General features: G+C 37.6%; 1 protein-coding gene and 1 long non-coding RNA gene across 2 annotated transcripts in view; both read right to left on the bottom strand.

Annotated features, from left to right (window-relative positions):
- Positions 1 to 14: 14 nt before the first annotated feature.
- LOC136281529 (uncharacterized) lies at positions 15 to 2,283 on the bottom strand. The gene is made up of 3 exons (XR_010717820.1): positions 2,183 to 2,283; positions 1,683 to 1,782; positions 15 to 1,351 (listed from the first exon to the last, which is right to left on the bottom strand). It is a non-coding gene; the product is annotated as an uncharacterized lncRNA (long non-coding RNA).
- Positions 2,284 to 3,563: 1,280 nt separating this feature from the next.
- LOC131788436 (fibroblast growth factor receptor 1) overlaps positions 3,564 to 13,191 on the bottom strand; it is a 14,227-nt gene continuing 4,599 nt past the window's right edge. The window contains exons 2-12 of the mRNA XM_066167986.1: positions 10,342 to 10,721; positions 8,915 to 9,014; positions 8,026 to 8,316; positions 7,877 to 7,897; positions 7,123 to 7,188; positions 6,336 to 6,464; positions 6,072 to 6,129; positions 5,456 to 5,616; positions 4,755 to 4,868; positions 3,780 to 3,970; positions 3,564 to 3,670 (exon numbers count right to left, since the gene is read on the bottom strand). Coding sequence (XP_066024083.1) covers positions 3,575 to 3,670; positions 3,780 to 3,970; positions 4,755 to 4,868; positions 5,456 to 5,616; positions 6,072 to 6,129; positions 6,336 to 6,464; positions 7,123 to 7,188; positions 7,877 to 7,897; positions 8,026 to 8,316; positions 8,915 to 9,014; positions 10,342 to 10,721 — 1,607 coding nt within the window. The 3' untranslated portion in view covers positions 3,564 to 3,574. The remainder of the gene's footprint in view (positions 3,671 to 3,779; positions 3,971 to 4,754; positions 4,869 to 5,455; positions 5,617 to 6,071; positions 6,130 to 6,335; positions 6,465 to 7,122; positions 7,189 to 7,876; positions 7,898 to 8,025; positions 8,317 to 8,914; positions 9,015 to 10,341; positions 10,722 to 13,191) is intronic.

Raw genomic sequence — 13,191 nt, 5'->3', positions numbered from 1 at the left:
ACTCGTGGTCAATGTATTTTGAAAGTTCATTAATTTTATTCCACAGGCGATCGAATTGTATATACAAATCATGATGAAGTTAAATTTCATATCATTTTAATTATTATTTTCAGTTGATGATCCACTTCACAAACTCATCTGTTATCGATCGCCTACTATATTATTATTGGTAGCAATGATAACTAAGTATTGTACATTTCGGTAAAATCTAACCGACAGAAAACACTACAATCCCAAAAACTAAACTACTTTATTAAACAGCGAGTAATGTTCTTAACAAGGATCGACTCCTTAAAGCAGTACAATACTTGTCGTTAATAAACTTAATCTAGCCCACTACAGTCTATATCCTAGCTCACACTGACACAATGTCACTGCTGTCTCCAACGTTCCTTGAAGTGAGTTATCTTCCGCTTGAGCTAGCTTTCAAAACAGTCGTCGCTCCAACAACAACAATAACCACTGCTACTGATACATAAGTAAGTCTTATATATATTCGCAAAGTATTCTGAAACATTCCAAAAGCTTACATAAGAACTATTTTAGTAGTATTACATAATAAATGCGTGACTTGATAAATTATTATTTACAGAACGGATCCTTTTTCTTTATTCACTTCTTTCGGGTGGCTATAAACCACGATTACTTGATTTAAATTGCACTCGAAATCAGCGAATAAAAGAGACTTCACATTTTTAGAAACGGCAGTAACTACATGTTAAAAATTGCTGTAAGACCTCACGCAGGGAGGACTCAGACGACCGCCCTCAATTGTAATCAGGCTCAAGTAAGTCGGTAGTCCGTTGCCATTTGCTTTAAAGAAAATCAGAACCAAATATCTTGCGTAAACTACGTCACTCACAATTAAGAGATCACTAGTACTATCAATGGTGTTGGGTGCTTTTTTTTAAATCTTGCCGACAGAACTGACCATTTTGAAGCGTAGAAAGTAGAGCTCATACTATGTTAAAAAAAATGAAAATCTTTTAGCATTTGGGACATTCAAGTCATTGTGCTTTTTATTTGATGTGGTATGGTTCCCGTGACTAAAGTGAACTTTTGTGGCATAATCAAGATGCTATTTCTCTGAGCGTGGAACGTTCTTTTGGTACCATTGGTGCCTCGCTAGTGGATACGAGCTGGCACGTGGATGCCCCTTCACAGACGCAGAAAGACGACGGTATCTATGCCAGTTCTTTCTAAGAATTAATATTCAGTATTATGATATGTAAACCAGCGGCCCAATAGGAAAGCGGAAATTGTCTCATCTTTACTCTAAGAGCCACTTTGACTGTTATAAACTAATTTTACTTTGGTGAGTTTCAAGGCATTCTTGTATGTTGACATAATTCTGCAAAAGAGAGCACGAAGAAATTTATAGTCAGAAGTGAAAGGAAAATCGTCAAAAGCGTCTTTCCAAGACCTTTTCACTGCTGATAGGACACGCCCGCAATTGGAAACAACTAACTTCACAAGAAACTGCGACACTGATTTGTCGCCAGAAAGGGTGTGTCCAAATTTTGCAGTTTTGTATGCAAGTATCCCGTAAGTCGTATTCCTGAACACGAAAAATGACTTTACCACTCGTCGATCACTTGCAAGATCATAATCCTGGGCTCTGATTTAAAGATAATTACTCAAGCGGACCTGTAATACGAATACATTGTCACAAGAATTCAAACCTGATTAGCCTTCAGTAATCCTCTGATGGAAGAGCGCAATGACTCAAATGACGGTCTTATTTCAGGGTCTGTTTCCCAACAATTCAGCATGATATTATATCTGAAGAATTCCAGTATTTTCTATGGTTAGCACTCACAGAATACAACATTACCAACGGTAATAAATTTTTAAAATCAACAGGATGTCGATTTACTTTCCGCGCATCGCCCTGACTGCAACTTATCCCTTTCACACGGCAGCATAAATGGATCAATAACTACATTACAGCTAGAGAGCAGGCCGAGGGTAAACTCCGACTTCTGCACCGCATTTGGTTTATTTTCTTTAAAGTTTTCTCCTTTAACTTTAGGTTGCGAAAGTTGTAGCTTCAGGTCTGGTTTTTTCCGAGTTCAGTTGGATTGCGATACAATGCATTAGGGGTGAACTTAGAATACCTTATGAAAGAACTTTTACCACTATGACATTGATAATAACTGTAAAAGGGTTAGTAATTACTTACAACTCATCCTTAAAATAATCAGGTTTAGGAATTCTATAACCCCTCTTGTAATACTCTTGGAATGTCATACGGACCTTATTATTCCTGGATCAGGTTCAGCGCCTAAATTGGCTGTAAGAATTTAAGATGACACTCACAATAATATTGATGACCAAAGAGTCTCTTAACTTTACTTGAGTAACTTTCTTTCGAGTGATAGAGGAACAAATTACGAGTCCCCTGTTTTGGTGAGAAACACTCAAATTGATAGAAAACCGCATTATCAACAAATACTATCATCATTGGAGAAAGCAAGCCATAGCTGATTGAATATATGCAACTGTGTTTTAGAGACACTTATCTCTTATTCCTGGTCTGTTAAGCATACTAACTTCTTACGACTTCTTACGATTTTTCTCTACTTCCGACTGGAATATTGAACGTAAATGCAACTATCCTAAATAGTTTCACATCAGTGCCTGTCACGGAAGATCAGGCTGGTATCTTCGTATATTCTATGCATTCTTACACCTTTGTCGCAACGCAACTTGTTGGGTGCAGTACATGCAAGACCTAACCCATGGTGCAAATCTCGTATAGAAACGATTCCAAAACTCCACCTACAAATTCGAGAGTAAAAAAAAACGTTTAATATTTTCTGTCCTTAAGATTTAAGATCCCCTCGCCTTATTCTAGCTCAACTGAGTCGTCCAGATTTTTTCGATTTTTACTTTTTTCTTTTTTTGTCTTTGAAAGAGGATTAACGCGTTTCAAGTTTGCATTTTTTATTTATCTCACTTACACCCGGTCCACTTTTTCGTTGAGTTACTCTCCATCCTTCCAGACATTGCTTCCAAATTGCCTGTCCATTTAACAGAATTCGGCCCTGTATTGATAGAAGTTTGCGAGGAGAAGGCTTTTTTCATTTTTCTGAGGATACAGTTCAATTTTCGGTGATCCCCTTTTGGAATAGCTGGGGCCATTGTGCATGTTTTCCTTCTCCTTTTCTTTTCTTCTCTCTTTTCTTCTTACTTTTCTTCTCTCTCTTCCTTTCCTTTCTTCTTATTTTTTTTACATTTCTTTTTTTTCATAAATTGATCGCAATCTCAAATTGCGCTAGTTTTCTAAGACATCGAAGGAACTCTAGCACACATCCCATCTCGATCCGTCGGTTATAAAGTAAATTATTCAATAAATCATAAATATAGAGAAGAGAGTGAAAGGCAAACGTATGATCTGCAGACCGGGGTGGCCTTACATCTCTCATCACTTCATCTTTATCTAAGTTTACACGGTCATTATATTCAAAACATGAGTCAAGATGGATTCCTTTCATTATTGAAACAGTTTGGGTAGGATAACAACTTGAGAATGAAAGCTACCTGATTACTACGTGTATAAAATAGATATCTTTTATATCAGCATCGCGAGCCATTCCAAATCTGTAATCTTGCATCTGAGGTTATCACCAACCAATACATTCCTTGCTGCTAGGTCTCGGTGGATGATCTATTGAAAGAAAACAAAAACAAAAACAAAACTAAACAAACAAAAGAGATTATGAATTGAGGATACAAGGGGATGTTGTCATAAATAATTCTCAATTGAAAACACGCACCCTTTTAGATGAGATATACTGCATGCCGTCAGCTATCTGCCAGGCGAACGTTATGATCTGCTCTGAAGTTAGGTTCGTCGTTGGTTTTATCTCGGGATATTCGTAGTAACAGTCGTGCAACCCTCGACTTCTCCGAAGATAACCGAGAAGATCTCCGTAAGGTACATACTCAATGATTACATACGGGGTTTCTATAGAATGATGAAACTGCTTTCAAAATATACATTTGCAAAGCATATTCAGAGACAAAGGTTATCTGAAAAGAAAGATTTTGTTTGGACAACGTTTGATCTTTCAAGGTTGAATCGTACAGTGAGTAAACTGTTCGGCGCAAATGAGATACATGGTTGACTACAAAATGATCATATGATCGTAACAGGCGATCAGGAAAAACTCACTTTTTCAAAATTTTTAAGGGCTTGCTTCTATATCAACGCATGGCTTTTTGAAGATTAAAGATACATCTACAATTTGCTCCTAAATCAAAATATTTTTAGGAAATAGACGCATTATCCTTTTGCTCTTAAAAATACTCAAAACTCGGTCATTTTAGTTTGAAAGTCACTTTTCCTGAGCGATTTTCTAAAAACCATCATTACCCACGAAAAATCAATGCACGGCAAATGGCAAATCATTGGCCGATGGGAATCTTTATCCTTTTCAGTTCGAAAATTTTAATACTAACACTATTTACATAAATAACTTAGAAAACTAAAATTACTAAAATATTTACCACAATAATGGCACTGCTGATAGAAAAATGATTAATTTACAATGCAAAACAAACATTTGAAAAAAAAAATTGTTTTACGGGCAAACATTTTTAAATTTACTATACTTCATGCATTATTTATATGCCTACGTGAGTGGAAGGAGTAATCAATAGGGTAATCAGTAAATATCCTTAAATTTGTGTAAAAATGGAAACATTAAACTGTATGAGTGTTTGACGTGATCAATTATACATGTAATTACCTTTTTCTTCAGTGATGCAACCCAAAAGTTTTATTACATGTGGATGAGGTTTCAGCCTCTTTAGAAGGTTTAATTCAGACAACAGATCTTCTCTTTCACTTTCCTTCGCATCCTCTGTTGGTAAAAAGAAATAAGGAACCCTTTTTTGGCTAAAGGAAATTACAGGGGACAGAGATGAAGTTGAACCCTGCGGTGGAGGCCTCAGGCCAGGTACTGAATTGCCTTAGCTTGTCGCAGATAATGGTAAAACTCCGTTTCTTTCCTCTGTTCTTTCTTTCTTTTATTCTTTCTTTCTTTCTGGCCTCTGTGTTTTAAGGATTATTTATCCATTCTAATAGTATTAATGGCTCAAATGTGATTTTTTTCACATAATTTGGATCATTTTTCCCCAGAGATATGAATCGAAGAGCCTGCTTAAATTTTCGTTCACTTCCCTTTACTAGCCTTGTAGCTTCTTATTAGGTATAAGGGTCCAATTATTAACTGGAAGTACGACTTCAAATCCCGTCAAAAAATGAACTCTTTCGGGCTTATCTTTGAAATTTCTTTAATTGCGTTTCATTTGCAGGGAACAAGCATCTCTTTTCCTCTTAAAGTTCCTCATCTTTAACTTTTTCAAAATGGTTTGTTTTATGCAATTTAGACAACTCAGTTTTTTTGATCGATCCTTGTGATTTACATTATTACTCGTAAAGTGTTACCCTGCAAGCTTTTTACTGCCACAACTGTCCATTCTGAGTAGCCCTGCAGATATCGAGCGTAGGCTTTGGAGACCACTCCAAACGCACCGTGGCCAACTACTCTTTCAATCGCCAAGTCTTCCTTCCGAAACTCCCAGGACGGAACCGGATCCATCGGCACTCTATTGGAAAAAGTAGAGAAATTATGACAAAGGAAACTAGTACCCCATTCACACCAGCAAAACACGTTTTGTTAAACCGTGTTTAACTGAAGGAAAATCAGAACCAATAGGCTACATTTGAAGTTGACAAACAATTGTCTAAGCAGCTTCTATGAAGAAAAAAAATTAAACCGTGTTAAACAAAGGAGCTTTAAAACATGTGTAAGCTTTGGGGTGAACGGGCTATAACTTAATGATAATGAAAGAATTAAAGCTTTATTCATTTGTCGTAATTCTTATACTAACGGTAGAGGGCATGATTTCTGAGAAGGAATGCCCTCGGGAATTCGGAGCATACAGGGAAAAGGAACTATTTAAGGTTGATACTGTAACTTGACGTTGTAATATAATCATTGGTTACTTAGTGATCTATCAGCTTTTACACACAACTTGATTAGAAACCACTAGACACTTACGTTTCAGCTTCTACCCGCTGGTATTGCAGTACTGATCCATTCTCGTTTGCTGAGATTTCTTTCAATAAGAGCAAGAGAAAGTATAATTATTAAATAAATAGCATTGTAGAGATCCAATCAGATAATAGAGATCTCCAGCGATTTCAAAATGGGTGTAATAAACATCCTGATGTACTGGGCAACATGGAAACCACGAGGAGTAAATCGAAACGAAAAAGGGAAAGTTGAAAATCTTAACTACTCACGTAGGAAAAAGTTACTCACTATTCACTCTAGTTCTCCTTCGGAGCCTGGAAGTCACAGCCCAAAGAAGTGGAGGAATGGCGAGGATAGAGAGGTAAGGTAAGTACTCAACCCCTAATTCCCACTTTGACTTCGCGGAGCCGGCTTTCCCTATAGAAAAATTAGGTAAAACAAATACATGGAACAGGAAACGAAATTGAGCGTATAATCAAAATTTTTTAATACACTACTCTTTAAATGCACTCGATTTCTTCAGATTTCTGTGGTGAAGGTAGTGAGAACTAGGACTTCGTTCCGGCACCGATTCACTCTAAATACGATAAAATTCCCGCAAAGTAATGGAAGGTGCTCTTTGCACAGCGAAGACGTTGAGAGAGAACAGATTGCCTTTTTTTGATGTGATTCTTGCCTCAATTATCAAATCAATAGTGGTTTAGAGTGGTCTGTACCCTTATCGACAACGATAATGGTCATCACACTGATCAAAATGTTGTGGACCAACGAGGCACAGCCACGCCAAACCACCGTCGGCATTGCGTCACACATTGACGCGAGCAGCGTTGTCTCTACTCTTATCGAGAACTGTGGGTAAAATGAATTTCCGCGCGAAGTGGACGTTTTAAAGTTTGTGGAAATGAATGTTTATACTGTATTTATATTTCTTCATATTGGAATAGTTTACCGAGCGTAATTTTCTGAAAATTTATTCTGTCGGGTATTTGCATTGCGCTTTTGCGGAATTTTAGGGGGGAACACATCTTCGACGCTAACAATATCACATATTAAGAGACAATACAAGAAAGCATACCATTTGACACCAAAATGTTTGAATTCGAAGTTGTTACACTTCGCGCTGTTGCATTTTCCAGGACACCTGCATGGCAAACAATTAGCGCAATATAGTTTGGTGTCATACTAATAATATTTAATAGAGATATAAATAGAAATTGGCCACCGCAGATTATCTCAAGTTAATCCAAGATTTTTCCGAGCTGACGCAATATACCATGTCATATTTGTGACTGAAAATGATTACAAAGTGACGTTCAGAGAACTTCAAGCCCATATATAAACAGTTTTTGTTCTCTACTTTTACTTTAACCATTATCCTATCCGTAAATTGATCATTTAGCAAGTACGAGAACATACCTATATTTTGTTGTGTATTCATACCTTCCAAAGGATTTAGAGAGGATAATTCTAAATGCTCGCAATTTTGATTGACAAAGATGAAATAAACCGTGAAGTAACCAATAAAATTAACGACATCGAAAAATAAGTTGTTTTTATGCAGTACAACCCCGCTTACTCGAACAGGGGTTAACTCGAATTTCCAGTAACTTGAACAAAATGCGATTCCCCTCGACCTCATTTTTGCAGTCATTTACTATCAGCTGGCTCAAACCTCCGCTTATTCGAGCCACTTTTTTTTCTCCGGAGTCAGCGAGGTTCTAATGTTGTCTCATGTATGTATAGCATAAAACAGTAGGGGAAAAACAGGAACGAACAAAACCTACAGAACAAAAAAATTAACACAACAAATAAGTTTATCGAGCACTTACTCTTAGGGGAAGCATTTGCTCCTGAAATTGAAAAAAAAAAAAAAACCCAGTGAAATAGTATTTCTGCGCAAAGTATTGGCAACTGCGCATAAGAACGTGTTTTACAATTAAATTCGATAACCAAAGATAGTCAAAAGTCAAGAGTGTACCTTTGAGAACTGTGACCCTTGCTGCTGTTCTAGGATCAAAAGAGCTCTGACCCTTCTTATTCCAAGCTGTTACCATAATCTCGTATGTCAAGCAGCAATTCAGTCTAACTGAGTATCTGTTTTGTGTAACATTCACTTTAGACCATTTTTCCCGAAGTAATGGGCGATACCACACGGTAAACATAGTTATATTGGCTCCATTATTGTCTTTAGGGTATTCCCAGGTGCATAAAAACCTCGTGTCATTGATTTCAATGTCGTGGAAAGGAAGTCTTACTACAGCTGGAGGTCCTGCAAAAAAAAGAGACACAAATCAAGACAAAAATTTTGTTTTGTCAACTGAGTTGACAAAATCTTTCATTGGAGCGAATAGAGGAATCACGGGTTTTGTTTGGTTTTCAGGTAAGCTATTGCTGAAAAAATGGTAACATGAAAAACACGAGAAAAATTAGTTGAATGAAAGGCGTTCGGAGAAGCCCATATTGGGCTCGTGGCGTTCGTTGATACCGTGGGGATTGAAAGTGCAGATGTAAAAGATAAGTTTTTGTTCTATAGTTTTACGGTTAAAGTTTGATCCGAATTGCTATGAAAGACATCACTGTTTTGAATGCCCGGAAAGTAGACGAAAACAAATTCAGGCTTCTGTAGCAAAGAAACAAGACAGGAAACAATACACACTTCTTCGCGGGAGAAGACCATAGCCTAATTGTCATTGCAGGGAAACTATAGGTATTCGCCTTTCAAGAAAATCGTTCAAATTGACTGCTGTAAGGGGGTTTCTATGCTTTAAAACTCTTTATGGTGGCCACGTTATATTACCAACTTATAAATTGATAAAACCAAATCATTCCCAAGGACGGAGAAGCGCACAGTTAATATAGAAACTTACCTCCTTTTAATAATGGAACAAATGTGCTCGATTTAGCATTGGGAGTATGGACCCATATGGAAGAGACACTCAGTTCAGGTGTCTTTGATGTATTTATCGCCTGTGGGAAAAAATTAAATCAATACAGCTACATGTGAGTATTAGCTGAGCTACTTACTAGGTCCAGTATTTCAATTGTTTTATATTCGTTTTATTTGTCGGTCGCAAACTTCAACCAATTAGGTTGCTACATGTTTGATATCAACACTTCAATAGTGCTTTTACCAGGCGTTGATAATCAAGCATCCAAAGGTGTCTCAAGAAGAAATACAATAACCAGAAACGGAGCATCTTTTTATTACTTAATGGGCTAATATACTAAAACCTATTATTATGACGGAAGAAGATGAAAAAGATGGAAAAACGAAAAAACTTTATTAAAAAGCATATGAGAAATTCTGATCAAGGCCTCGGCAGAAGAAAAAAAAACAGGCAAAAAACAAAGCAACAGATATTAACAAAGCTCTTCTACCACATAATCGAATGACGCGCAAATCTAAGATAATTTCCCCGGAAAATCGGCTCAGGGAAGGAACGACGAGACGACATGAATCACCGTTTGACGGTCTCTCTTTGTTCTCTTTGTTTCCAGTTTCGTGCTCGTGGAACGTGATATGTATGATAGCTCTTTCCTTCTTTGATTGAGCTGTTATCTGAACCTAACGGCACTCAAACAGATTTTGATTAAAAGTGAGCTGAGTGGTAAAGCTAATTTTATATCCCGAACTTCTTTGAGTGGATAAAATATTTTGCTAAGACTATAACCTGTTAGATATACCAGCTATCAAGATATGGTGGTAGTAAAACTGAGTAAAATGACTAATAATGTACATCAACCGGTACTAACTTCTCAAGCATTTGTTTTCTGTCACAGATATCATGTTTAACACCAACGTAAGCTCTAAGAACAAGTTTCAAAGCAGGTGAAAAAAGAATGCTTAAGGGATGGTATTTTTCACACACTTTTCAGATGCTTAAATAGACAGTTTTCTAAAACATATGAACTTTTTGATCATAGAAGCGTTAAAACCGTGGGGAGACTGTGCCTAAATTTTGAGCGCACTTTCCAAACCTCCTCGTCAAAAACATTTTGCGCTGCAAGTTTTAAATTGCCACTAAAAACACGAACATGGAAAATCAAAGAAAAAAAAATGAAAATTTGACCCTGTATTGCATAAGAATTACCCTGAATACCGCTGCCACGAACAAGGTATCCCATAACAATTTTTTCACTTGATCCCAGCTTTCCACTTGAAAATGAGGGGTCATTCCTTGGGGCAAGTAAGTGGTCGTGTAGTTATGTACGATTGCGCCTTAAAGGCTTAGAAAGGGAAGGTCCAATCGTACATACACGTAGAAGCGCGTTAAGGTTTACATCAGAATCTTACCTGGACATTTAAAGTGATCATAGAATGAATTGTTCGTCGGAAACCTCCCACGTCAATTTGACATCCGTATGTGTTGCTATCCAAGTTAGTCAGATTCTCCAACTTATAGGCCAAATACGACTTTGATATGTTTCCTGCCCAAGTGACTCGCCCGACGTAACTAGGAAGTTTCTTGCTCAACTGAGGGTTATGAATCACTCTTCCCTCCTTGGTTACCGTCATAAGATAATGCGTGGTATACCCATTCACCCAAAGGCCAAAAATGAACCCTGTTAGTTCTATTTTGTCCTCATCTTGAAGATGAAAATCCCATTCGAAGAGAAAACTTGCCCCCTCTGTCCTTGTAGCACTGGACTGTCTCGGTTGGATGGCACTTAAACCTTGTCAGAATTGAAAATAAAAGGCTACTATATTTAACGTTGTTTCTGTACACGTAACCTTTCTCCCCTATCCTATTAAGTTTTTCTGGGGTCATTTACCTAAGACATTTTTTATAGCTTAAATAAACAGGCTATTTTTGGGGGAGTCATGGTTCAAGGCTATTAGAGGGTAACTTAACTCCCTCTCTCGTTTTGTTCCGAGAAGATCCATGTTTTACTGGATTTATCTCGTCATAGCGGAGCTCGCAGAGCGTAGCCCCATAACTGTACAAAATAGTAGTAACCCATCAAGCCGAAAAAATTTGGTTGTACGACCGTACAACCGTACGACCGTACAAGGTGCTACTTTAAGCATGCGTAATGGAAGGGCGAGGGACAAGGTAATGCGCAGGCGCGATTGCGTGCGTAACTTGGATACTACATTAGTGTGCGCCAAGAGACACCGTCAGACGACGATAAAGTGCGCATACTCGAACGTCGAGCTGCAGTGTAGCGTACTGCAGGCACACGGTTAGGCATTGCACGAGGGCTTCACGTGAGCTAGCAGATGAAATTTGCCACCCGCGTTTTGAGCGGGAAATCAAACTGGTCAGGATGTAGTTGAACAGTAATTCTCAGTATTTTGCAATTTCTAAACAACTCGTAAGATAACAATACCGGCAGAGTTTAAGCTTTGTCAACCGGAGGAAATTGTTATAATTCAAGTTCGTGGAGGGAGGGTTTTAATTGAAAATAGGCTGGATATAAAGAGACAGAGCAACCAAAGAAAGCAACAAGTAAACGGCGTAAAGCGAGTCCAGAAAATTGCGCAAGAAAGTTACAAAGGACACCAAAATAGGCAGAATACGGCGAGAGGAACACGAAAGAGAACAATAAAGGGCATAAGTAAAAAGGCGAGTTTCTAGCGAAGAGCAACGCGAGAAGAAAATACAAGGTCGCTTCTGAAAACAGACAGAAAAGAGGTCATCAACAAAGAGAAGCGAACTGCAAAGGATCCGCGAAAGAAGAGGAGGTAAGTCGTGTCCTATCTGGGTTTTCTCTTACGCTAAGACCCAGAAAAAATTCAAACTTTTTTTTTACCAAGCGTCGTTTGATATTAGCTTCAGTTTTAATTCAACTGATCACGTTTCGGTTAAACATTAACTCTGGCATTCATCGCCTAAAAAATCTTACGCCGCTTCACCGCTCGAATAATTTTGCAAAGTGTTCGTAATCTTCAAATCATTTTTTGTCCTTTCGTTGAAAGTTTAATACAGTCATGGCGTTATGGGAACAGAAGTTATCTTAAGTATTTTGTTTTGCCAAGAAAGTTTTCAAATGATGTCGAACGGCAAGCGCAAGTTTCTACTTTTTTTTCTCTTCAGTTACTGTAATTATCGCAGGATTTACTCTATTCATTTGAAAAATTTGCGCTTTGCCGAAGATGTGTTGTTTTACCCTAAGAACGAAGTAATGGCCTTTCTCAAAATTAAAATAAAATGGGATTGAGTCAGCGATGTTTATTTTTACATTAAGTCTAACGCGGTTATTAGATTTTGACGATATTGTCATGTGAGAACCTGTCAAACATTTGAGAATCAAATTACGGACCGCAAATGTGTGGTGCAAACAAACTCATGGGTAAAATGGAGATGGTTCCACAGCGGGATGAGTGAATTTAATTGTTTGGTTGTCGTACTCTTCAGCGCTATGTTTTCATGCTTTCTACCCGATTCGTTCGAACCTCAGGGAATGGTTTGTGTCACAAAACATGGAGCCACTTTCTCTTCGCTCAACATCTCGAGGCGTTGTGATGAATATTCTTGCGATACGATAGTTTTTTTCCTTATGCTGGAAACTGAAGAATTAATCTCTAAAATTGGTATTCATCACATTTTGCAAGAAGCGTCCGAGCTGTGATCATGCAATTAAACGGGGTTCTGGCAATTTGACCTCACAAGCGCGCTGGTAAACACATGGTTCGCGTAAATAATTGTTGTTAACAGTCATCGAATTCAAGAGCAGTTTTTGAGAGTCTGTTTCTGTAACCTTCCTGGATATTTTCTGTTAAATTCATTGAGGTTTAGTCTCGGAATTTCATAAGCGATAATGAATGATAGATTCGTATCGGCTCCATAATTTAAGGAAATTTTGTGAACATCTTAACAGATTACAATTCGCGAACCACTTCTGTAACCTACTTGGATATTCTCTCTTGGAGTAATTGAGTCACACCCTCGGAATTTCATTAATAATTAAGAACGACAAATCCATATATATAGCACAAGTGAAGCACATTTTAAACTTTCATACGATTGTAGGAAACTGTACTTAATAAACTCTCGATAAATTGGCCTGACATAACTCGATGATTATTTTATTATTTTGTGGCCCCAAAAGCCCGGTTAGTGACTCTGGAGGTACTGAACTTGATATATTTGATACACAAGGCACCCTTCAAGTAGAAAGGTTAGAATAAAATTACTTTCAT

This window comes from Pocillopora verrucosa, chromosome 6 (assembly GCF_036669915.1).
Source record: "Pocillopora verrucosa isolate sample1 chromosome 6, ASM3666991v2, whole genome shotgun sequence".
Classification (NCBI taxonomy): domain Eukaryota; kingdom Metazoa; phylum Cnidaria; class Anthozoa; order Scleractinia; family Pocilloporidae; genus Pocillopora; species Pocillopora verrucosa.
Note: the sequence above shows the minus strand (reverse complement) of the source record. Positions and strands in the feature narration are given on the sequence as shown.